General features: G+C 38.2%; 1 protein-coding gene across 1 annotated transcript in view; it reads right to left on the bottom strand.

Annotated features, from left to right (window-relative positions):
• Nucleotides 1-3,410: 3,410 nt before the first annotated feature.
• Nucleotides 3,411-25,438, bottom strand: part of Slc17a6 (solute carrier family 17 member 6) — a 40,877-nt gene continuing 18,849 nt past the window's right edge. The window contains exons 4-12 of the mRNA XM_034521055.2: nucleotides 23,938-24,052; nucleotides 22,782-22,869; nucleotides 20,912-20,998; nucleotides 17,670-17,812; nucleotides 12,524-12,673; nucleotides 8,118-8,250; nucleotides 6,816-6,926; nucleotides 6,308-6,435; nucleotides 3,411-5,496 (exon numbers count right to left, since the gene is read on the bottom strand). Of these exons, the coding sequence (XP_034376946.1) occupies nucleotides 5,161-5,496; nucleotides 6,308-6,435; nucleotides 6,816-6,926; nucleotides 8,118-8,250; nucleotides 12,524-12,673; nucleotides 17,670-17,812; nucleotides 20,912-20,998; nucleotides 22,782-22,869; nucleotides 23,938-24,052 (1,291 nt within the window). The 3' untranslated portion in view covers nucleotides 3,411-5,160. The remainder of the gene's footprint in view (nucleotides 5,497-6,307; nucleotides 6,436-6,815; nucleotides 6,927-8,117; nucleotides 8,251-12,523; nucleotides 12,674-17,669; nucleotides 17,813-20,911; nucleotides 20,999-22,781; nucleotides 22,870-23,937; nucleotides 24,053-25,438) is intronic.

Genomic DNA, 25,438 nt, shown 5'->3' with positions numbered 1-25,438 from the left:
TTTATGTCCTGTCATTCGAGTGTACACCTGTATTTTGTCATGACTGCATTGCACCCCACTGCAGGACATCAGAGAGTAAATGGCTTCATGGAGTCTACAATGAGACATTGTTGAACAATGTTTTATTCCCTCATCAGAATTAGAAATAAGAATTACACAAAATAGCCTAGCAGGACAAAGATACCCTTCTTCTGTGATACCCACCCTGCCAGAGATTTAAAAATGTGTGGCTAATATTTGTACTGTAATCAGAATGTAGACAAAAAATAAACATACAGGTTTATCTTTCATGGAATTCTGGGAAATGACTGTAACAATCAACTTGAGGACCTCAGTAATTTACCAGAAACAACAGAATGAAATAAATGGAACTGAGAATAGTTTACAAACAACTTTGTAAACATTTTTAAAAGACATTAAGACCATTCAATTATTTTAGAGTACAGGTTGGGGAACCTGAATCCAAGCAACCTGTCATGACTTGTATTAGAGTATGTAAAACAAGAAAAACATTATAATGAGGCTCAGAGACAAACTTTTTATTTTCTCTGTCAATCTGCTGCAGTTAGAGCTGAGAGCCCACTGTATTTTACATTAATGTTGATGAACTAATTTGATTGATTGATTGATTGCTGTTGTTGTTGTTGTTATGAGGTCTTCCCATGTAGCTCCTGCTGGGCAGGAACTCATGGTGGTTTGCCTGCCTTTGCCTCTTGGGTGCTGGGATTAAAGGTCACTACATACTAACTTGTACACTGTAGTCTGGTAATAGATGTGAGCTTTGTAATATCATCATAGCTACCAGTTTATTTTCAAGTCTTTGCAGAGCAATCTTCAAACTTAATGAGATCTGCTGGAAAGATAACCTTCACCAGTGACTTTGTCTCATGCATGCATTGGTTGACTTTGTACTGAAGAATTTTAAAAATGTGTGCAGTCTCTCCTTTGCCTTGACTTTATTAACCAAAAGCACTTCCCAGGAGTGATTGCATTAATTATTTTTTTAGATTTAGAAAAGTGTCAAATGTCCTTGAAGAACAAGATTGTGTCTCCATTGTCAACTCAGAGATAAAAATAAATAAGTAAAAGGACTAGAGAGGACTAAGGGTTGGGTTTTTTTTTTTTTTTTTTTTTTAGAATAAAATGTTATATATAGCTAAATAATTCTTATTTATACAATTTTTAGTCAAGAAAATATAATTGAAATCTTCATGTGAATTCCAAGAACAAATACTGATACTGTGTCATATTTACTGCAGAACCAATAAAAAATGCCTGTTAAAATTTGATTCATGCCCTGTCTTATTTCTCTGCAGATCCAATTACAAATATCTGCAAGTTACAACTCTGTCTTCTCCCTGTACACTGTGAATGATGGCTTAGTATATATTTATTATTTGGCATAAGTCATATTTTTGACTTATATATTGGTGTATGTGCAGATGTCAGAGAACTTGAGGGATCCAATTCTCTCCTCCTATTGTGGGATTCCTTGAATGTGGTAGAGCCTATTTCTTGACTCAACTCAGAAAACTAAGACCTCAGATTTAAAGCAATCCTCTTGCCTCAGATTCCAAAAGGCTAGGATTCATAAGCTTGATCAACTACTTTTTAACAATGACTTTTACATAAGGGGGCTTCTGGCCTTGTATTGGATTTATAGTACAAATGGGAACACAGGTACTTGAATGGTAAAAGGAAGTTCTTGCAGGACCAGTCTGGAGTCTAGTCTGCAAAATCTTCACGAAGTTAAATACCACCATAGTAATGATTTCTCACATAGAAAATAGAAATACTAACAACAACAAAAGCCTTTCCATTTAGAAATAAATATGAAAATAAAACAAGGGAAGGCATGGGGAAGTAGCTCAGAAATGCAAAGTAGCAGATTTGTGTCATGATGACAACCAGGAGAAAGGAAGCCATGGACTATCTGACCATGATGAGAGAAATGAAGGGGACATTGGTGCCACTTAGCTGGAGACAGCAATGAAACAATATAATTAGAGAAAATGCGAAATCGGTGCAGTGGAATTGGGTGAGTTTATGGTGCTAGCAGTCTTTGAGATATAAAGAGACAGCATGTGAGCTACCCAAGCATTAAGCTGGGTTTGCTGTCTGTCTCCTCATGCAGATGATTATGATTATGATGATGATGATGATAGTGGTGGTGGTGGTGGTGGTGGTGGTGGCGGGGCATCTACATTCCTTCACTTGTAACTAGAGTTGGTGGTTTGTCAGATAGTGTTTGAACTGACCAATACCTATTTAATTAATTTGTTCAAAGAAAATCTGGCTAAAAAATCAAAGCTTACCTAATTATAATTTATTTCAAAACTAAAAACTTCTAGCAATAGCTGTGTTGCCTTGACCAAGTCTAATCCTCCCTGCAGATCTTCAGTGTCCTCAGCTATTAACCAACAGTGTCAACTAACACATCACACAAGTCCTTTGAGCAGTACAGTATCTGGAGTCTGATTTTATGGTCATTTCACACACAGATTCTAAATATTTAATTAAGATTTTATGTGTGCATGTGCATGCGTGCGTGCGCATGTGTGTGTTTGTGTGTGTGTGTGGGGGGGGGGGGCAAGCACACCTGACATGTGAGGGCAGTGCCTACAGACTCCAGAAGAGGTTGCCACACCCCCTGGATGGAGCTTGAATTGCAGGTGATTGTGAGCCACCCAACTTGAGTGCCTAGAACAGCGCTCTGGCCCTATGGCAAAGCATGATGTGCTCTTAGGCACTGAACATCTCTCCAGCTCCCCGATTCCCACCTGACTCCCATTGGGTTCTATACAGATTATGAGTCATAGCACAGGCTTGTGTCTTCACATCTGTAAAACACAGACTCTGAGCCCTGGCTGCGTTTCAGGTGATCTACATATTCCATCAGATGTCTTGCTCACTGCTAAACAGTTTGCCTAACACATTTAACATCGCAGCTGTATTTTAGTTTTGCAAAATTAGACTTTCCAAGCTTCTCTTTGCTTATTCTTCCTAAGCTGGGAATACATGAATACTTGCTTTAGAGAGCCACTGTGGGTTTACATAACGTCAGGGACGGTCACTGAAAGTGACTGGCTCTGTGGGCAATGAAAATGAGGTGGCAATGTCGAACTGACAAGCTGAGGTTTGTTTCCCAACTTTGCTTTAAATTTAGCAGCAGTTGTGATGACACAGTTATTGAAAGATAGAGTTTGACCCATAGTCTCATTTCTAAGTTTAAACTCTGTCTACAGAATCAGGTCTCCTATCTTAGGAAGAGTATTAAATCCCAAGGCACTAATTAGCGAATCTGTTACAATTGAGCCTATATTTGGCACCACTGGAACCTCCATAAGCTACCTAATGTTAAAGCTACAAGCTAAACCATATCGAAATAACGTACTGATTTTACAAAAGGGTAAATAGAACATTTTATTAACACTTGCTTTGCAGCAACAAAATGACAGTTCACATCTTTTTACTCAGCACAGCAAAGGTTATGGTCACATGATAGTACTCTGAGACACAAAGCAGAGAGGGACTTTAGTTTCTTAAGGTCGGGAGTGGTTTGCATTTAAAAACAAACTTCACGTTTTATATTTGCAGTAGCAGGGCCTCCAGTCAAGAGCACAGGACACCGAACAGACCAAATACCCAAAAACAGACAGGTAAACACACCAGGTGACACTTTGCCTTAAATTGGGGTGTGCATTCTTGTCAGCGCAAAATGTTAGAAAGAGCCCCGATATTAACTTTTTTAAAAGAAAGAAATCACTGCTACCACAAGCAACATGGGGATAATTTACAAACAGGAGGTTTTATGCTTTGCACTTATTGCTTGGTACACAAATGTTGCAGTTCCTGTTGAATTATATTTAAGAAATGATGAGCAAAATGCCTTTTTTTTTTATCCATCTAAAATTCTATGACTCTATGAAAGTAGAAATTACAATCCCCAAACCCAACATTAGGTGTATGCTTGTTTTTGGTTCTGTGTGAAAAGTATTTGTTATGTTTGTATGAGTGGATATGTATAAGATATACAGGGATGTAGATATAATTTTAATATACTTTGTACTATATACTCAAGACAAATATCTCTTAAATGGGACATTAGGTAATAAAATTGTCTACATATAGAATCTCTATTGTTTATATTTTCATATTATATATAGCTTTGTGGCATGAGTTTCATATAGTCTCTAGTTATCAAGAAAGATTATCTAAATTTTCTATTTATTTTGTAGTTAATATTGCATTTTAAGGGCTATATCTTCATAGTAAATTTTTATTAGATTCTTTATGATTATACATATATTAATCATTTTTCCTAATGTAAGTTACAACCAGTACAAAGTTGTAATAAAAAATACATTGAAGTCTATTTCTTCTTATTTTTTTTTTTTTGCAAAAAAAGTTATGTGATATGTTACATGAAGGTTGGATTTGATTGCGATGTGAAGGGTTTGATACTGTCAGGTAGTGAGTGGGAGAGCATGGAGCATACTCCTCCCTTTACAAGCTCTTGTTCATAAAAATAAGTGTTTGTGCCCAAGCGTTTCACAAAACACTGCAAGATAAGCTTTTGGAAAATCACAAAATATCACACACTGTGCACTCCTAGGAATAATTCAGTACAGTTTGCTAGCTACACAATATAGTTCTTCAATTAAAAGATATAGCCACTCCATGAGATACACATAATGATTATAGTCAATACCCGATCTAGCCATCTTTCCAGGTCAACTATATCTCTAGACAGGATTTCCCTGGGATAGTTCACAGTCCAGTGTAATAAATAAATAAGTGCAGTTTGCATGATCCGGTAGCTTTGGCTTTCTAACTTCTGTAGGATGACATGTGCCAACTGTTGTAGTTGTGCTCTCTAACATGGTGATGGGTCCAAAGAATACCTACTTATTTCTACAGGAAACCTTTAAATCACAAACGAAAGGACGAACTGAAGGGAAATGGCGTCACGTGACAACCGCCACAGATTGCACTTGATGGGAATCTCATGGTCTGTTTTAAATTCAGATTTTTTTTTTAAACAGCAAGACTTGCTTGGTTGATATGTTTACATGTTCACACCACATTTTTAAAATTATTTTGTGCAATCACAATTAATTGAATCACAAACACTACAAATGAATCCAGCAACTAGCGTCGTTATGAATAATCATCTCGATCCTTATAGGTGTACGCTTCTTGTGCACCTTCTTGCACAAATTCTTCCTTTTTCTCCCAGCCGTTAGGCCAGCCTCCATTCTCCTGTGAGGTGGCACCGTAAGATTTGGTGGTACCGTAATTTATGTAATTCTGAGTGATGTCCCCCGTTTCTTCATCCAGTTCATCTTCGTGAATGAAGCCACACTTTTCTTCGCTTGTTTCCTCAGGGTCTGCCCAAGGCTGTTTTTCTCCTGAGGCAAATATTGCATAAAATATGACTCCACCATAGTGGACGAGTGCAGCAATGAGGAAGACATACTGCCATTCTTCACGGGACTGTAGTGAGAAAAGCAAGGCTGTGAGAGCAAATCCCCAAACTGGAAAGTCACCTGGCCAGCGTGCTTCAGAATAAAACTATTTGCTTTATTATTTAACGTTTCAAGATAAAGGTTTGAAAATAACATTTCAAATATACCTCTAGACTGCAGAGTATAAGAATATTCCCTTTTATGTTTATTAATTATTCTCTAGGTTTGCGTCCTTTTTGGTTGCAGGTTTTTGCTATGTAACCGAGGTTATTCTTGAACTAAGAATTCTCCTGACTCTTTCGCCTCAGGGCCTGAGTGATAGACATATACCATCTCAACCAGCTCACCATTGGTTTGCCTGTACCATTCATTTTCTTCACTTCCATCTGTGAACCGTTAAATTTGAAGCCCTATATGTATATAGAAGGACAGCGATCTGACAATAATAGCCTTCCTCATAAAACTGCCTTGGAATCTGAATTGAGTTGACAAAATAAAGTGGGGGAAAACTGTCTATTTTATAACATGGAGGCAAAGATTTGCTGAGCTTGGGGGTGATACTCTTGTCACAACAGGGACATCATAAAAAAGACCCTACATGTTGTGTAAGGTCCTAACTTGGCTAATTAACACGTCTAAATAAAGAAATAAAAGTAGATATTGGAAGAGCTTGAGAAACAGCTTGCTTAATGTTTAAGGAGGTGGATCATATCTATAGAGATCTGTGCCTCTGAGCTTCCTATTTAAAAGTGGAGGAAACACTACCCCAAAGAGAACTTGAAAGCTACCTCCCAGCTATAAGAGAGAATCTTTGGTTATGGAAAAACTCTCGCTCCTACCTTGTTCTTCGTCATTGCACCAACAATGATAGGGCAGACCATCCCTGACAGCGTGCCAACACCATTTGAAATGCCCATTAGGATACTGGCATATCTTGGAGCAATATCCAAGTGGTTCACATTGAAACCTGAAATATATACAGACTCTTTGGCTCAAGGCAACATAAACTTCTAAGAAGCAAGTACAGAACATCGGATCCCATCTTCCCAAAAGATCCTGAGTACATACTATGTGCTGAACAGTGAGCTTTTCACAACTCCATTCAAGGACATCGTGAGGAGGAAAGGACAGGCATTTTCTTTTCCAATACTTAACATGACCCACTGCAAACATTCTCTTAACAAATGGATCAAGTATAACAAAGAAGGGAATGGTCAGTGTGGAGAAAGGTGAACAGTAAGGAAGCTAAATAATGTTTCTAAATGTCATAATTGTTGTCCAGCACATAGACAATTACTAGCAATGTTCAAGATGTAATATAGGAAGATAAAAAAGAAAGTGCCTCACCAGAGATAGCAAATCCACTGAATCCCACTGCAAGCACCAAGAAGGAGATGGCCACTCCTCTAGTATGAGAGTACCCAACAACCAGAAGCAGCGTGGCTTCCATGCCAAAACCTTTGAAGGCAAGCAAGCATAGGAGAGTATTACAGAAATTTCTGTAACCTTTTATAAAAATTTCTTCCAATGTGTTTTGATCATATTCATTTTCTCCCCCAATCTTTCCAAAGCCACCCCCACTTTCTTACTCACCTACGTGTGTGTGTGTGTGTATTTTAACCTATCAAGTCAAATTTGTGGTGACTATATATTATTGGGTATGTGGCTTTCCACTGGAGCATGGTCAACTTAAGAGTTATACTCTTTAATAAAACTGATTCTCTCTCTCCCAGTGGCAATAAATGGCCACTATCTCTTTATCTGGGGTGGGTCTTGATGCCTGCCCTCTTGAAGTGTAACAGTGCCATAAATGCAATGTGATTAATAACCATTAATGGGCTAAGAACTTGAGGCTAGACCGGCCATGGGTCTTATGAGAGAACCTTCTACTGTTAACTATGCTAAATCAACATACTATTAAACCAACTGCTAATGACAATCCGTTATTAACTTATCTCTGTAAGCAGAGAAGCTTCTGCTTACAGTAAATGTTGATCAACTTAGAGACCCACAATGCATCAAGTTACAGGAAATAAGAGACTGCAGAATTCTCAGCACTAAACAAGACATATATATTGTACAAACACACACACACACCTTCAAATGCTCAGGGATCATTGTGGAAGAGGTCACAGAAAGATTATAAGAGATGGAGGCAGTGGATGACTACAAGGAATCAGTTTCTTTTAAACACAGAAAGGCACCTACACATATGACCTCAGTCACTGTGTCAATATGCAGAAAACCTGTACAAGCCTAAGTCAGACTAAGCTCAAGAATAAAATTACTAGTGAAACAAAGATAGTAACTATGCTTAGTCATGCCATTTTAGACAGTCTACCTCAGAAAGACATAGTGTCAATAATTTATGCCAGAGATTATTGGAGCATCCATTATGTACTTTTAAATCCAAACTAACCTAAAGTTTTAGAGGTTCAGTTACAATACATACAAATGACATTGTTAAACAGTGTCTTATAAAGAGGTTTGAAGAACTTGGCTATGGGAAAATGGTTTGAAATGAACGATGAAGGTGCATATCTCACTGGCATGAAGTAGTCTGGCACACATAGAAAATCATATTCATGTGTATGTGGATCACAGGACCCCAAAACAGCAACATATGCTTACCAGTTCACAAGCACTTACCCCCACAATTCATGATCTTTCTCACTGTAGTTGTTGAAAGAATTTGCTTGCTCCTTAGGAAATCTGCAATTTGCCCCCCGATAGGCACAATGATTGTCATGACAAGGTGAGGGACCGCAGACAACATGCCAACCTGACAAAAACCAGAGAGAAGAAAAGTAGTGGAGAATAAGGGATTCAGGCAATAAAATGACACTCCCTTTCTGTATCTGTCTTCATCCACTCCTATGTCAAAACACTGTCTCCAAGTGCACACCATCTCTCCCAGAACAAGCAGTAATGTCCACAGAACAAACCATGAAAGCTAAGTAAATTTACTTTGATCCCTTTTTTTTATTCTCACAGAAGAAATCTTTTTATTGCTACATTATGATTCAGTGCACACTAAGTTTATGAATCAACTTTCCCGAATCTTGTCAATGAGTGAATCACACTGGCTTTTCCAGTTCATATTTTTAAGTGTGTTTGCATAAATGCATCATTAGTGAGAGGAAGAAAGTGGTGTGTGGGGGAGGAGTGTGGAAATCTAGGAAAAGATGCCTTTGCTCTTCAAAAGGGTATATTTAAATTTCTATTTTCTTGAGAAACTGAAAGACTACATATTTACATTTAAGACACCTCTTCTAAATTTTATAGCATAGGTTTCATCTACGTCAAGTGAATTGCTCACAAGTTCTTCAGTTGGAGTCATTTGCAAACAAATGTAGTCACGTTGTCATACCATGGTATGCAGCCTCTAAACTGATTCTTTAGAAATTAGAATCATCTCAAATCTAGCATGCCTTCAATATAATTTGTAACAATTAATTATGAACAAGAGGAGGTTCCCTATGTATTGGGGGGGCATATAAAAAAAACACATTTTAAATGGGTTATTACCATATGATTGAACTTTCTTACTTGAGTATACTTTGAAGCACACAATTTGGCAAAAAAAAAAAAAGAAAAAGACTGTAATTTTTTTTTTTGTGTGTGTGTGTGTGTGTGTGTGTGTGTGTGTGTTGGCTGGATTATTGAAGCTATGAGATGTATATTCTGGTTTTATTTTACAGTGGCACACAGCGTGTGATTAACACTCACAAATGGTGGTTGTGGTCCTAACCAATTGAGAGAAGTGTTCTAAGACTAAATGTTTCAACTGTGGAGTTCAATCTTTTCCCTGGGGCAGAAGCTTGTGAGATTTTATTATTGAATGAGGAAGTGAAGATTGAAAGCGGCAAGTTTTAAACGTTTCTATCAACAGTCAAAGACTGAGCTTGTAGCATGTGTGCTTAAAACCTATGTCGCCACCTAAGAAATGGAGACTAACAGCGGGTACTGTCTGTGAGTGTGTTTGTTTGCTTACAAGTGGACATTCAGTAAATATGACATAAATAAAAATATAAGGCAAATTGAGTTAATGTCAAGTATTATTGGTTTGAGAATAAAATCTTGGTCACAGTAGCTATCTATCAAAATTCAGTGTAAATCTGGATGATGCTGAGGAGAACACATCCTGAAACACACAGGTAAAGTTTTTCTCAGAGTCCCATGCCATCCTTTCATTATACAAATGTAGACTCCCTGCTTGAGAGTGACATTTCCTGTGTCCACATAAAGTGTTTTACATCTGGAAAAAAAAACCTCTTACCCTGGGCAGCCCCGGCTACTTACTATTCATTTGAATGAATATTTTGTCACTTTGTGTTAGCAAAGACCAAAGATAAACATGACTATTTACTACTCTTTCACCAGTGTCAGGAACAGCAATGCCAGGAAGTATCAGCCAGACCACGCTAACAGGTACATTTTGTTCCCCACTTCAACACAAGTATAGAATCTTCTATTTTCTTAGACAACCTTTCCTGAAAATTGTCCCTGTGTAGGTCTTTTCAGCTCTGATAACTTATTATGAATAATTAGTGCACACATTATCTGACCGACCCATCCCCTCTAGGATTGTCTTTAGTTGACTCGTTGTTTTTAAAGTGTTTGGAGGATGACCTGGCTATGAAGAATTTTTAGCTCATTTTTCTTAGTAATCCCAGGTTCTCTGACACTAGTTTTCCCTCTTGTGTGTCTCTTTGGCCGCAGTTGGATGGTAACTCTATCTAAACCACATTTTGAAACTGTCAGGAGGCAAAGCATGAAGCATAGCCTCTCTAAAGAGCTCAAAGGAAACAACTGTCTCCTCTCATTTTCAATGCTATATTCTGAGGTTTAAAGGTGCTCATTAAAATTCTAGACTTAATTTGCTATTCTCAAAGGAGCTGAAAGCCCTTACATACTAGCATGGGAAAACACACACACATACACACACACACACACAGAGAGAGAGAGAGAGAGAGAGAGAGAGAGAGAGAGAGAGAGAGAGAGAGACAGAGAGAGACAGAGACAGAGAGAGACAGAGAGAAAGAACACTAATATAGTTCAGTTATGTGAATGCATACATTATTTACTATATATAACTGTGTGTGTGTGTGTGTGTGCGCGCGCGTGTGTGTGTTCATGTGCTACATAAGCACACAAAATAAATATTAAGGTGTACCCTGTGTGGTTCTATCTATCTGATATCTAGCTTTATGATGTTTTGGAAAGGCACCTTCCATGTAAGAATTCTATTTGTATAATATGCGCTTCACTTCTAAATGATAGCATTACATCTCTCACCCATAGTTAAGAAAACTAAGGGTGATAATTATTCAAAAATCAACTCCAAGTTGTATGCCAATACTTTATTATAAAGCTTAGGTTTAAAGCCACATGACCTAGACACACCTAGATTTCCTACCATGCCCTTCTCCAAAGTTTTTTTTTTCCGTTAAGTTAGAGAATTTGAAACAATTTTGGTCAGCATAATAAAAATCTTCAGTCCACACTGCATGTAGAATGTATCCACAATTTTCACTTTAAATTAGCAAGTGAATTAATCCACCCATGTGTAAGTTCATTTAGTTTTTACAAACTACCCCTGATCTTATTTAATGTTTTCAGTTAATTGCAGACACAAGCCCAGGAAGATCACTTCATTATCATCAGTTGGCACCTCTCCCCATCCCTGGCTTTATTAATAGCCTTTGCGTGTCACATTTGTCCTAGATTATGAAAATGGACTCACACCTCCAACAGTCTTTGTTGAGAGGTGTGATACTCTCAGAGGTCTCCAGGCTGCCCTGTAATGTTTGATCAGCTCCAGGGAGAAGAGGCCGGTCTACAGCAGCCATTCTTCTCAGTGAGAGAGGAACTGTTTCCTTAGAAACAGCCGCTTCAAAAGAGCTCTTAGGCCAGCAACTGCCAGGCTCAGGCTTTCTCTAGCCTAGCTGTCAGATAGCCTTTCAAGTAGAGACACAATATGAACAGCCCAAGCCCAGCTGGACTTATGTAACAACACAAGGAGAACTGGCAAGACCATTGCCAGCAAAGATAAATGGATTTGAGACTCAGCAGAGAGCTCAGAGCTGGCACTCGACACTGAACTGCAAAGTGTGTGATGAGATGTACAGGTCACCTGATGTATGACACTAATGGGAATTGAAACAAAATTGGAGTATCCATATCTTAAGCCTGTAGTTACTATAGCATTAGGTGATTTCAATAATTACCCTCCGTTCTGTTTTACCATCAGCCAAACAAAACTGATGATAACTATCCATCTGGTCTATCAGAGGAGATTATTCATGAATATAAAAAAAAAATTCCAGAATTCCATACCCCCATACAAAAGGAGTAATTAAAAGTTGAGTTCTCCTTATAGAACAATCTGGAAATGCTTTTATTTCTGCGTCTATGAACATATGCCTCTCACACCTTGTGCATGTGAATTGGTAACACAAGAGCTCTGTCTGCTACTACAAAGCTGCAAACATTTGGGAGAGAGAGTCCATGTTTTAGTATTGAATAACACAAAGTGTCCCATAATAGCCACTCAGCAAATGCCTGTTAGAGTAAATTGGATGAACAAAGCGCAAGGACATTTTCAGACTTTGAGTTTGCTAAGTGTATTTTTCAATTGGCGAGATCTGTGAGAACACGTAAAAAGAGGAGGTTGGCAGTAGCCTAAACACTGTTCCATTCGAATAGGTGACCTTTCTTGTTAGCAGTTAGCTTGCCTTGCACTAAAGGGTGTTATATTTGTTTGTGGAGAAAACATTGCATTGATGATCAGACCCACTGAGATGGAGGCTATATGAAGGCAGAGACAAGATTCTTTTTGCCTGGATCCCCAAAACTAGAGGGATATTTCTAGAGGCAACAGAATAGAGTAGGATGGGGATACACATACACACACACACACACACACACACACACACTTTCCTACTGGCAGTAAATCATGAAGGTTTAGAAGACAACCTTTTGGCTAAAGAAAAGAATATTCACTTAAGTGCAAATATTATCTAATATTTTAATAAGGGTGAATTTGTCCATACCTTGCTGATTTCAAATCCAAAAACTTCCTCAAAATAAGCTGGTTGACTGATGAGCAGTAAATAAAAAGTCCAACTCCGGCAGAAGTTTGCAACAATTATCGCATAGACGGGCATGGATGTGAAAAACTTCCTCCATGGGGTCTTGAATTTCTGAAAGGCCCAAACGAGAATTACACTGTTTCAGCATTTTCTGACTTAAATCTGTGCTATTTTCAGGCTCATAGGATGGAACACTAGTGTGAGATAATTAACTTTTAGCTACAGCATCCCAGTTAACCTTAGGTGTGTGAATAATCATTAAAAGAAGAAAGAAAATACCAATCTATCCCTCTGATTTAGTCTAGTTTTTAAGTATGCAAATCCATATTAATAGAAAGTAAATTCCAACACCATGTGTTCTAATTTCTAAGAGTTTAAAGCAGCTTACCCCACCACCCATAAAAATACTGCCAAATGAGTGGCTTTGTGATTTCCAAAGTGTTGAAAGTTCAATGTACTTGGACAAGAAAAAGAAAATAAGAACAGGTTACTACCCACCTCTCTGAAGTCAGCTAAGCTATCATCATCTCTGTGAATTCTCTTGACAGTTAGTGAAGATCAATATGTTTTATGACATTTGAGGTATAAGTTCCTGAGGTAGTCCTGTGGTGCTGACTTAGGCCTAGGGAATCATTACCAGCTATTTTCTTTTTTTTTTTTTTATTAGATCTTTCATTTACACTTCAGATACCATCCCGTTTCCCCATTCCCCCCCCCTTAGAAAACCCCTGTCCCATGCCCCCTTTTCCTTTTTGCATTTATACATTTTTTTAAGAAATGTTAATCATAGGCTTTATAAGTTTGGTATTGTTCAATCAGAGGTGTAACCCACTACCCAACCTAGATATATCAACTATCTTTGACTGGTGGAGATACATAAACATCTGCTTCCCTGTTTCCCCCCTCTATCTCTCTTTCATCACCTAGCTTCTCCTCTCCTTCTTCTTCTCCTCTTCTTACTCCTTTTCTTCCTCTCAGTACTCCTCCCACCTTAGCTCCTCCTACACATCACCCTTCCTGTTAAAAGGAAAATTTTCTCTCAAAATACAATTAGAGCATAATTATGCCTATTTGTACCAGTGAGGTACAAGATAGTCCTAATACCCAGTCCATCCTTTTGTTGACTAACCAGCACCTCTGTCATCTATCCTAATTAAAACACTTAGTTCTGAACCTGGCTTTTTCCTTGGCTTTAGGATGAATGTCAGCTGATGACCATACACTCAGATCTTTTCTCTCAAAGTAAATAGCTATAAGTTTTCAACCCCATCAGAAATCCAGAATGACTGAGTTGACTATAATTGTGGGAAGCACCAAGCATAGCTTCTAAAACTTAGCCAATTTATAGAGACCTCTGAACACCTGGACACTCGCTCTACTTCGAAACGTTGGAGCATCTGTTCTTCTGCCTTCTGGCCCAGGATCATCTGACAGACCTTAGTGCTGCAGAATTATTAAGGGCTGATTACTCTGTCTAGGCAGATATAATCAGTCGACTATTCTGCAAGTGTGTCCTTTTCTGGACAGTAATTTGTCTGTAGAAGGAAAGTGGCAATTCTTGCCTAGTGGCTGTCTCACCACAACTGGAGTAACTCCAAGGATGCTCAATTTCTTCTTAGAGTTTAACATAGGAAGCTGTCCGGAGCAGACAGGTCTCTAATGAAAATGAACATTAATACTGAAATGTTTGTCATGTCAATTCTAAGGATTTCTGATGTTTTGAAAACCAGCTATCCATGTAAGGTAATCTGGAGTGTTGCCTGTTAACTCCACTCAGCTATTTCTAAATAAAACATAGAGAACACCCTTATAATAAACTCCAAGTCATGAATTTGCTATAGTCCCTTAACTCACAGGCTGACCATCTCAAATCAGTTAAAAAAGTTAAAGAAGGACTGGGTCTAAGCTTTGTATTCCTAAGTGTGTTATACTGGTACAATGCCTATGAGAGTAACAATATTCATCTCACTCTTATATCACTAAAAAGCTCATGCCACTGAAAACCTTAAAATTTGTAAACAAAGTAAATTATTACCAGCTATTTTCATTTGAATCTTTTCAAAATGAAAACATAAAGTGCCTAGAGAAAATTGCTGTAATTATAACACCTTTACAATTTAAACCTCCTACACTTAATATGTTAGACTTCAAACTATTTCTCATAGTCATAAATACTTTCTTAATCACCTTATCTTGAAGATCAAAGAACACCTCCCAAAGAAGTAATCTAAAATAATTTCAATCATTGTTTTATGGTGTCCTTGACATAATAAAATGATCCAAACAGGAAGCAAAATTTCTTCACACTGATTCAGTTATTCTTTTTGAGTGTTGAATCCCATGATTGATGCTATGAAACTGTCAGTACTCCGAGTGGCAAAAAATCACTTCAATGTAAAACATTAAGAAATCACATGGTGGCGATCAGAACTACATGTAATACCAAAGAGAGAGAGAGAGAGAGAGAGAGAGAGAGAGAGAGAGAGAGAGAGAGAGAGAGAAGAAACCCATAGCAATAACACAATAATCACTGCAGCTTTTGGTAAATACTTGTGTTGTTATAGCAAGATAGGTAAGCTCCAAGGGATAGGAATTGTCTCTTTAATCCTACATTCCATAAATGATGAAAGTACTTCACAGATAAATAAAAATGCGCAAAGACAGCAGTGTGTGCACTACAAGATCTCTGAGTGAAAGAGGCCTAACTGAATTGTTAAAAGGCAACAATTTTTTTCCTGCTAGAAGAATATTTCTTTGCTCATGTCATTATCTTTCCTGAGAATTATATTCTTCATGTGGTAAAGCACTTCCCTAACAGGAGGAGAAACTGTCAATGTTTAAAATATTTATTTATTTTATTTTGTATGCATTCATATTTTGCTTCAGTGTATGCATGTGCACCATATGTGGCCCACAGATGCCAGAAGAAAGCATCAGATCCCCTTGGAATTGAAGCTACAAATGATAGTGAGCTGCCATGTGGGTGCTGGGGATTGAACCTAAGTTCTCTAGAAGAACAGTGAGTGTTCTTTCTAAACTACTAAGTAATCTCTCCAGCCCCAAACTATCTTACTTTATGCCTTAAAAATTACCAGGAATTACACACAGATGTTAGGCATTTTAACAGTGTTCTGTTCATTTAGCTGTTCCAGGAAATGTGATTATAACAGCAACTTGCCCATATATATAATCCCTGCATATATATATATATATATATATATATATATATATATATATATAATTTATTCATATATATATTTATATATATTCCTGAGAGAACAACATAAAAGATGTAAGTTATTAGATCTTTGCCACTCTGAGTACTGATAGTTTTAGTACTTAGGAGACAGTAACCTGCAATCTTTCACTGGATCCACACTTAGAACCAAAAACTAAAAAATGATGAAGATGGGCTAGGACAGGAAAGTAGGCTCAGATATTTTGGTCATCCTGATAAGCCCTTAGAAAAAGTGATCACGGGACTGATCACGAGACTGTTTACTGCCTTGCTTGTTCTTTGACTATTGGTGATTATTGTATTGCTTGTTCCTTGACTATTTGCATCTATTGTATTGCTAGTTCTTCAATCTAGAACTGACTTTAATACTTGCGGTAAAATGGTATGAAAGCAAAAAGGAGAATGACGGATAGGATAGTGGGCTTATTGGGGGGGGGATGGGGAAAGGGGATAACATCTGAAACGCAAATAAATAATATATCCAATAAAAAAAAGATGAAGGAGTGGTACTTCCCACAGATATTAGAAAGTGGCCTAGGCGTTAGAAATTTGAATGTGGTCATGAGTCACACAGTGTCTGAGAGTCATTGCTGATTGCATTAGATCTGATAGATCTTTATCGAAAAGAATCTAACACATTCATGGGGCAAATGTTTGTATCTGTCCAGAAAAACAAAAGTAAAGTAAACAGGACAAGATGTCAACTCTGGTTGCACCTGTGTAGGACCCTTCTGGATCCTAAGGAACATAGTCCCCATCTCTGACCCATACTACATGTCTTCCTAGGAGGCTAAAATTTAAGCTCAGGACTTGAACTTTTTCAGACCAGGACATTTCTCCCAAACTCTGAAAGAAATGGGCCTCATCCCTGAGGCACATTCATTAAACCTTCCCATAAACCCTATGTGCTGATCCCCTTGCTGCTGGCCAAAAATACATTACATTCTCTTATACAACTGAGCTTGCATTGCCCTTGACTCCTTTTAAGAAGCACATTGGGCTGGTATTCCTGGTATGCAGTACTATTCTTCCCTTTTAGTTCTTTCTCTAGGGTATTTTGGGTGTTCTGTGTGGGAACTCCCTGGCCACATATTTTTGGGACAATGCAGCTGATGTCAGAGAACCATTGTTGCTTGTGTTAGTGGTATTCAGACAAAACAATCTGAGACTATGCTGCCTGCTTTGTTGTATGCAGAATTTGGTACCCCCCCCCCAAATGCTCAAAAGAACTTGAGATACAAGTTCTACTTCCATTTGATCTTATTTTTAAATCTGTTTTGAAGTGACAGGAACACAGGGAACCTTGTAAGAAGAGAGATACAGTGCTTTTAAAAGACAATGCAATACAGGAAGTGGAAAGCCAGAGACTGCTGTTTCTCTGACCCGTGCTCAGTGGTTCTCAACCTTCCTAACGCTATGACACTTTATTACAATTTGTCATTTGTTGTGATACCCTCAACTATAAAATTATTTTTGCTGCTACTTCATTACTGTATTTTGCTACCGTTACGAATTGTAATGCAAATATTTTTGTAGATAAAGGTTTGCCCAAGGGGTTGAGCTTACGGGTTGAGAATCACTGCTTAATGCATTTACTTTTTCTTTGAAAAGAAGGTAGTAATTATTCCTGGTAGAGGCCAGGGAGAATGGATTGGGAGAGGGAAGGAGGGAGGGAGGGAGGGAGGGAGAAAGAGAGAGAGAGAGAGAGAGAGAGAGAGAGAGAGAGAGAGAGAGAGAGAGAGACACTGAGAGAAAGGTTAGTGCCAGACTACTTTTCTACTTTTGTTTAATAAGGACCTGTAACACAGTCAGTCCAGGAAGGTAAGATGAACAATAACAATAGGTAAGACACCGTAATGAAATACTTACTTCCATTGCACCTAACAGATTTGCGCTCTCTCCAATGCTCTCCTCTATGTACCTACGTTCCTCATCTGTAATGGTAGGATGCTTTGCAGGGCTCTCATAAGACACCAGAAGCCAGAACATGTACCAGACCATGCCAAAGCTTCCTGCAAGAAAAGATTAACAAGAAGATCAGAGACAGTAATAAGAAATACAGTTAACAGCTAAAGGTCGAACACATATAACAATCTCAATGAGAACCATTTGATGTGGTGTGGGCAGGTGACTTTACTCACTGCTTCCTGTCCTAAGCCACTGGACATCAGATTTCTCAAAGACTTATCCCATGCTCCATATCTTTGACTCTAATTGAGCAACACTGATATACAGAAAACTTACAAGCTGCTACTGAATGATATCAGTTGGAAATTTAGTCATACAGCTTTTATTCCATTCTTGCGCTGTTACAGACTAGACACAATGACATACAATGGAAGAATATTGAACAAGACCACATTCTTATGTTTGGAGGATTCCATGGAATGAGAGATGAATACGCTTATTTGCTGACTTTCAATATATAAAAGTGGTTTAAATTTCCCAAGAGAGGAAAAATATCTGTTCCCCTCTCTAACTGACACGTCTAAAGACCATAAATAGTTTTGAAGTAAAATAATGAAGAGTTTGCTAGCCTAAATGACCATATCAGATGAACAAAGGCTTCTGCAATTAGCATGGAAGCACCTTCATGTGATGTGACTATACACTGTGCATCCTAGCTCAGACTTTGTTGATCATTCTTGGAGACTGACAGAAGTTACATCCCTAGGCCACAAACTGTGGTCTATGCCTTCCAATTCTTTATCTTTGCCTATCATTCTCACCATGAATGCATATTTTTGCTGTGCATTATAAATCTGTAAGCCTGACAGGAGGAGGAATTCCAAGTGAATTATCCTGCTCTCCACACTGCTAGCAGGCCTTTTCATTTTTCTTTCAGATTCTTCCCTTCATCCCTTGGGTAACAATCTAAATGCCCTTGAGCTCACTAATACTTCATGTTTGTCTGTTTACTTCTAAGACAACTTTCTTAACACCATACATAGCTGCTGATGTGCTGTCTTCCCTTTAATTACTGAACATGGAAGCAGATGTGATTTGAGGCCAGATGTTATGTTAAACACACAGACACACACCCATATATTTGTGTGTGTATACACATACGTATACATATACATACAAAATTTTCGTAAACTTAAATACTAACTGTGCTGTTTGTTGATTGTATGATCCAATGAGCAATAGAATCACTTCACATCTCCACTACTAAATGAAAAAAGGGGTTGTTTTATGAGCCAAGGTCCTGTTATATGCTCTAGCACGACCTCTAAATCAGTCCTCTTGCTTTAGCCTCCTAAGTGCTAGGATTTCAGTGTGTATTACAAGGCTCATTTGAAAAGTAATTGGTCTTTAAGTTCTTGGCAAAAGAAAAAAAAAAGTAGGCAAAGGAGAGATGTTGCTTATATCACGCAAAGCAGTGGGGGGTTACACTCTGAGCATCTGTTAACAGAGTTCTGTGATTTGGTGAAGATTAGCAGAATGCCTCTGATGCCTCTAACTATTCACCATGCTCACTAGATGAACGCATCAAACATATCTTGTACCACTCTGTCCATCACTACCATGAACTTAAATCCATGTACTGTGCCCACCTGGTGTCTTGTAGCTTTTACCTCCTTCCATTTACTCTACTTCCACCTTTCATCACATTAACTTTTAAAACAAAAACCGAATGCGCAACTCAAGATTCAGTTTTTGTTGTGGCCAGCAAGCAAACATAATTTGTATGTTTTTTTCAAACATCTACTGCATATCCTTTGACTCACAGTAAAGGATAAATATAAAATGAGATTCAAGAAGATAATAGCATTTAAATTAGCATTCCTTTTATCATTAAAATATATTTTTTATTGAAAATAAAGTCTTCTTACATTTTCTGATTACAGTTTCTATCCCCCCAACTCCTTCCAGATCACCCCTACCTTCTCTCCCACCAACTCCATGCGCTATCTCTTTCTTTCTTTTTCTAGAAACAATTAATATTTGAGACGTGTATATGAATGTAAGAGTCCCATCAAATCTTCAAGTAGGTAATAAACTAAGTCAAAATTAGGGTAGCAATTAGCCATGCTATGGGTTGAATCACAGACTCTTGTGAAAACTGAGTGGAAAAATAAGACTTAAAATCTGAATTTTAAAATTCTCTCTAGATACCCCTGAGATGGCCCAGCAGGTAATGACAGTTTCTATCAAATCTGAGTTTCATTCTCAGAACCCTCGTGGTGGAAGGAGAGAACTGACTACTACAAGTTGTCCTCTAACTTCTAAACACATACCATGCATGTACTGCATTCACACACATAGAGCGAGAAAGAGAGACAGAGAGGCAGAGATAGTGAGACACAGAGAGACAGAGATATGCAAAAACATATATGGCTTACAGTGTAGAGCATTCATCGATCCAAAAATCTGTTAATGTGCTCTTCACTACCCAAAGAACCCTTGTTCTATAGCAGTATTTGTCTAGGAGGATGTACTTGGCATTTTAAGAATATTTCAAAGTAAGAACAAATGAATATGGCCAAACTCAGAGGCAGCCAGACACTACTCTATCTACAGCACCACGTGCTTAGTCTAATCCTCTAAATGCTTGTGCTCACATCTAAAGATGTTATTAGACACCTTGAAAAGGGAACCTCCAGGGCAATCTGGAAAGCATTCAGCTTCTGATTAGCATATTCGCAGTAGGATTTCATCTTTATTTCAATGTGCGATCTCGATGGACTTCAATCTCTGCTTCTGTGACTGGTTATTATTGATACTGTATCAAAACCAATGGATGCATTAGCAGGACAACCATCCCCCTGCCACCCACACTCATTCAGCTTGAGGAGATAGAATCAGGAAAATGGCCAGGAAACAATAGAGAAAGAGTGAGGTGAGTTGAGGCTAGCTTTGTAATCCCAGAATTTTATCAGGAGTTCCTTATTCTCCTCACTGTCAGAAGCCTATCACTCAATACAGTGTTGCAAAGTCTTCATAAGCAACACCATTTTTGCTCTTTAAGGCAAAAAATAACAATGAAAAATAGTAATTTCAGAATATAGAGGTTTTTTAAAATGAGAAAGTAAGGAAATAACTGTGTTGCCTGCTACTACATTTGTCTTAGCTTATGTGTAACTCTATTGTAAATAAATGAGACCTACCATACACATAAAATACTGAAGACCATCCAGTGTACTGCACGAGAATACCAGCTAGAGGCATTGCAATGACTGCACCAGCATAGGAACCTGGGGGTGAAAAAATGAAGGAAGAAAGTAAGTGAGAGCCATACTGGGATTTTCCTCAGATACTCAAGGATTGGCTCACACAAACACAACAGCTGTACACACACACACACACACACATGCGCGCGTGCACGTGCACACGCATGCGCACGCACACATGAGCACATGCACATGCACATGCACACCACTCCATCAAACACATGTTCACCCTGCATTCTTACAGAAAACCATAGGACCATACCAAGAATCAAACTTAGGCATCAGGACATAACAAAGATTTGAAGAATGGTAGCAAGGGTGTGGACTGCAGAAGTGGGTAAGAACATTTACTGCTCTTGCAGAAGACACATGTTCTATTCTCAGAGAATACAGAGTAGCTCACAACTATCCATAATTGCAAATCCAAGGGCTTTGATGGTCTTTTCTGGCCTCCAAGGGTGTGATGGATATTCCCAGGTGTCAATGTGACTACTTCTGGAATGAGCTACAATCCAGGAATGGAGGGCACACCTGTGATCCAGATCTTCAGGCTGGAAGACACATGCTTTTGATCCAGATCTTGAGGCATAGTGGCCATGAAAAGTCTGGGCCCAGGCAAGGTGGTTGACACCTTTAATCCCAGGAGACAGATACAAGCAGATTTCTGAGTTCAAGGCCAGTCTGGGACAGAGCAAGTGCCAAGTAAAAAACAACTTAGATCACAGAGTGGTGGTACACACCATTAATCTGGGTCATACCTTCTGCTGGAGGCCTACATAAGGACAACAGAAGAAGAAAGGCTTCTTCTTCTTTGCCTGCTATCACTTACTTGCCAGCTCATCTGTTGGAGTCTACTTCTTCAGGATTCCAGCTTATACAGAAGGCCAGCTGAGACACCTAGCTTCCTGGGACTGGGCAACTACTAAGTTCTTGGACTTCCCATTCACAATTGCTCATTGTTGAGCAAGTTAGATTTGCAAATTGTCATTCTAATAATTTCCTTTAATATATAGAGACATTCCATAAGTTCTGTGACTCTAGAGAACCCTGACTAATATAGAGGGCACTGGGAACACAGATGATGCACTAACATATGTGCAGACAAACACTCAAACAAATAAGATAAAAATAAGAAAATAAATCATTGTTAGAAAGGCATGTCTTACTTCTGCATGTTGTTTTCTACATTTGTTTTAAAATATATCACAAATGATTGTGAAAACAGTATCTCAGATTCAGAGACAAAAGTGCAATATTTAAAGCCTTTGTTATAAACCTTAATGTTTACAAATTCAACATCTATAGGCAATAACATTGTTGATAATTTATTATTGGTGGACTTTTACAGAAGCTCTGAATTTAAAAGTGAATTTGTATTGTTTCTTGTTACGATTTAGGAATGAGACTTTCTTGCCTAAATATTGAGGACTCAAAAATGTTTTAAGGTTGCCAGTCATGGTGCAGCATGCCTTTAAACTCAACACTCAGAAGGCAGAGGCAGGAAGATCTCTGTGAGTTCTAGGCCAGCCTGACACACATAGGGAGTTTCAGGCTAGTCCATGCTACATAGCTATCTCAAAAATAAAAATAAAAAAAAATCAACAAATAAAGAGAAAACCACCAGTTAACATATTTGAGAATGGTTCAACTCCCAAAATAATACAAAACATGAAGAAAAGCTGCTTTAAAGATGCCAGTGAAAATTAAAATAGTGGTCCAAAATCAGATGCTTTGTAAATGCATTTATCAAACTTTGAGGTATTACCATGTCTTCCCTGTTAACCCACCACAGCAGCACAATGCTCACCGCAAAAGGAGGTGGTAGCCAACCTACTCCTCTCCAAAGGAGGGGCCCACTTGCTCCATATCCCATGACAGGCTGGGTAGGTGACGCCCTGTGGTGGGAAAACAGACATGGGCACTTAGAATGAAGAGCCACTAGGAAGTTAGCACATCCCCTCCACTGAGCAGGTTCCTAATCTAATGGCTCTTACTGAACCCATGGACTCCCATTTGAAAAGCCCCACACACAGTCTCTTCAGATGCTCCCACCCATCAGGGTTTTCTCTTATCCTAATTTTCTTCTTATTAAAGTGAAAGATAAGACTGTCTGATAATCAGTTGACCTGTGAATCTAATCATTTTGTGTAATTCAGACACCTTTTTGTAAGACATTGCATTGAGTGATCCCCAAATACAAGGATTCCAGGTAGTTCAGCCATCTAGAAGTTGACATTAAAAATAACTAACCTTTTCTAGAATTCTGATTCTATCATATTGTTTTTCATTTTGGAAGAAAAAAGAATCTCCTCAATATTTTTATATTCACATTATTTGTCTATTTCTGTCCCACTCCATGTGGAGAAAGGACTGTTCATAAGTCAAACTGGGGTATTTATGGCAGTCTTTCAAAGTCTTCTAGATACTACATCAAGATCCAATTGTATAACCACGTGGCTAAGAATATACTAAACATTTCAATTTGTTAAAGAAAAACAGAGACTTAGGATAAACCTCTCAAAAGGGATGGAGAGATGGCTAGCAGTTAAGCTGAACCCAAGTCTGGTTCTCTTCACCTATCCACAATTGGTCTATGACTCCTGCTCCAGGGGATTCAATGCCTCTGGTCTCCTTTGGCACCTGCACTCACATGTACATACACACATGCAGAAATACACAACTATATATAAATAAAAAATAATTTAAAGATTAATCTTTTTAAAAAATACATTCAAGTCCAAGGGATGTAACTCAGTGGTATGTAATACTTGCTTGTCTAGCATGCATGCATGGAGCCCCGAGTTTGAGGACCAAGTAGATTAATCACCTTACATTCCAGTGCTTCATTTTTTATTTTAACACTATGCAGTACAGTTAATATCTATTTATTCATAAAGACAAAAGTAAACATGCAGCTTTTAGTTGCAGCCAAACTTGAAATGATGCTGCCCTGTAGTTCCTACCTCCACAAGTCCTTGCAATATCCTAACAAAGATGACACATCCATAATGCACTCTGGCTGCAGATGGGATCAGCATATTGAGGGTAGAGGTGAGCAGTATTGCAGCCCCAAAGACCCTGGAAGACAGAGATGGGAAGATGTGAGTCAATGTGACTCAGACCACTCAAAGCTCCTTAGGCCAATTTAAGTGGTTAAGAAAAACCAGTTTTAAAGTAGATATTTTCCTCCTAAAAGAATAAAATATTTCATGTGTGGATTGTCTAACTGTAATAAATGCATTCTTGAATTACCTAAAACTTATATATTATTTGATATGCAAGAAACAAAAGAGTGGGCCAAAAGTAATCACATTTCAATGCTCCAGACATCCCAGAGGTAGATCTCATAGAAGATGTTTTTCTTACTGAGTGTACTAATGTTAATTCCCCTTTTGTTCTTCATTGTGCGATACAGAGGTGAACAGATTTTGTCTGAAGTACACCCATAGGATCATATATCCACAACAAATTAAGAAAGAAGAAAGAATTGGAAGAAAAATGTTAAAGATTTCTTTCTGCAAGTAAAATTCTTATTTAATTTAATCATTTTGAAAGCTTCCATAATTTTTATATTAATGAATAAAACACACCCTCAATAGAAATGGCAGAACCAATCCCTTGCAGAGAAGTCTATTTTAGGAACAGATCATTCTGAAGGATTCAACCCAAAGTGTTACTAAGTCATACTTTGACCTTTCAGTTCAGTTGGGATTGTGTGCATCATAGATGTTCCATTTTTTCCAGGGATGTATTAAATATCACAGTTAACAAGTTGAATTTCTGAAGGGCACATAATGATTATTAACCTGCTACTGAAACTTAATAAATAAGTTCATGAAGTGCTGAAAAAGAGCAGCTTCCTCCAGGTCAGCCAAAGATTGAGACAGATAATTTTCGTGAAAAGTCAGCAGCCACATCTACCTCTCTTTCCTCCCAACAGGAGATAGTTTGATCCACCTCATAAAAATACTATGTCTACTCTTTGCTCTGACTCTGACGTGTCTGCTGAGTAGGCATGTACCATTTGGAGTCAGAGATGATATGGTGTACTAAGATTCAAGTTAGATAAACCATGTTATCTGGTTTGTCCAACCCATGTGTCTTCTTGTAGTTATTGTGGGGGTAGGTAAGTTGGATTAAATTTACTTTCTAGGAATGTAACATCTTGCCATGAGCTTCTTTCTGTTAGTTTTTAGGATGGTGCTGTCATTAAATTAGATGAAAAGGGGTGAGGTTTTACATGTTTCCTTAGCTTTGAATTTCGGGTGCTGAATCGCTGGCATTTTGTAGGGATAATCCTAAGTGCTAGAGTGCTGACTTGCACATGAAATGATGTTTAAGTCCCATCCTTGAACTTTACCCAACAGATATCAATGGCATTTTCCCTCTCAACCCCAACAGAAAATGCCTGCAGCAATCACCAAATATCACTTAGGGGACAGAATCAGCCCCACATTGAAATAA

This window comes from Arvicanthis niloticus, chromosome 1 (genome assembly GCF_011762505.2).
Source record: "Arvicanthis niloticus isolate mArvNil1 chromosome 1, mArvNil1.pat.X, whole genome shotgun sequence".
Lineage (NCBI taxonomy): Eukaryota > Metazoa > Chordata > Mammalia > Rodentia > Muridae > Arvicanthis > Arvicanthis niloticus.
The sequence above is the reverse complement of the archived record's forward strand: the minus strand, read 5'-3'. Positions and strand labels throughout refer to the sequence as shown.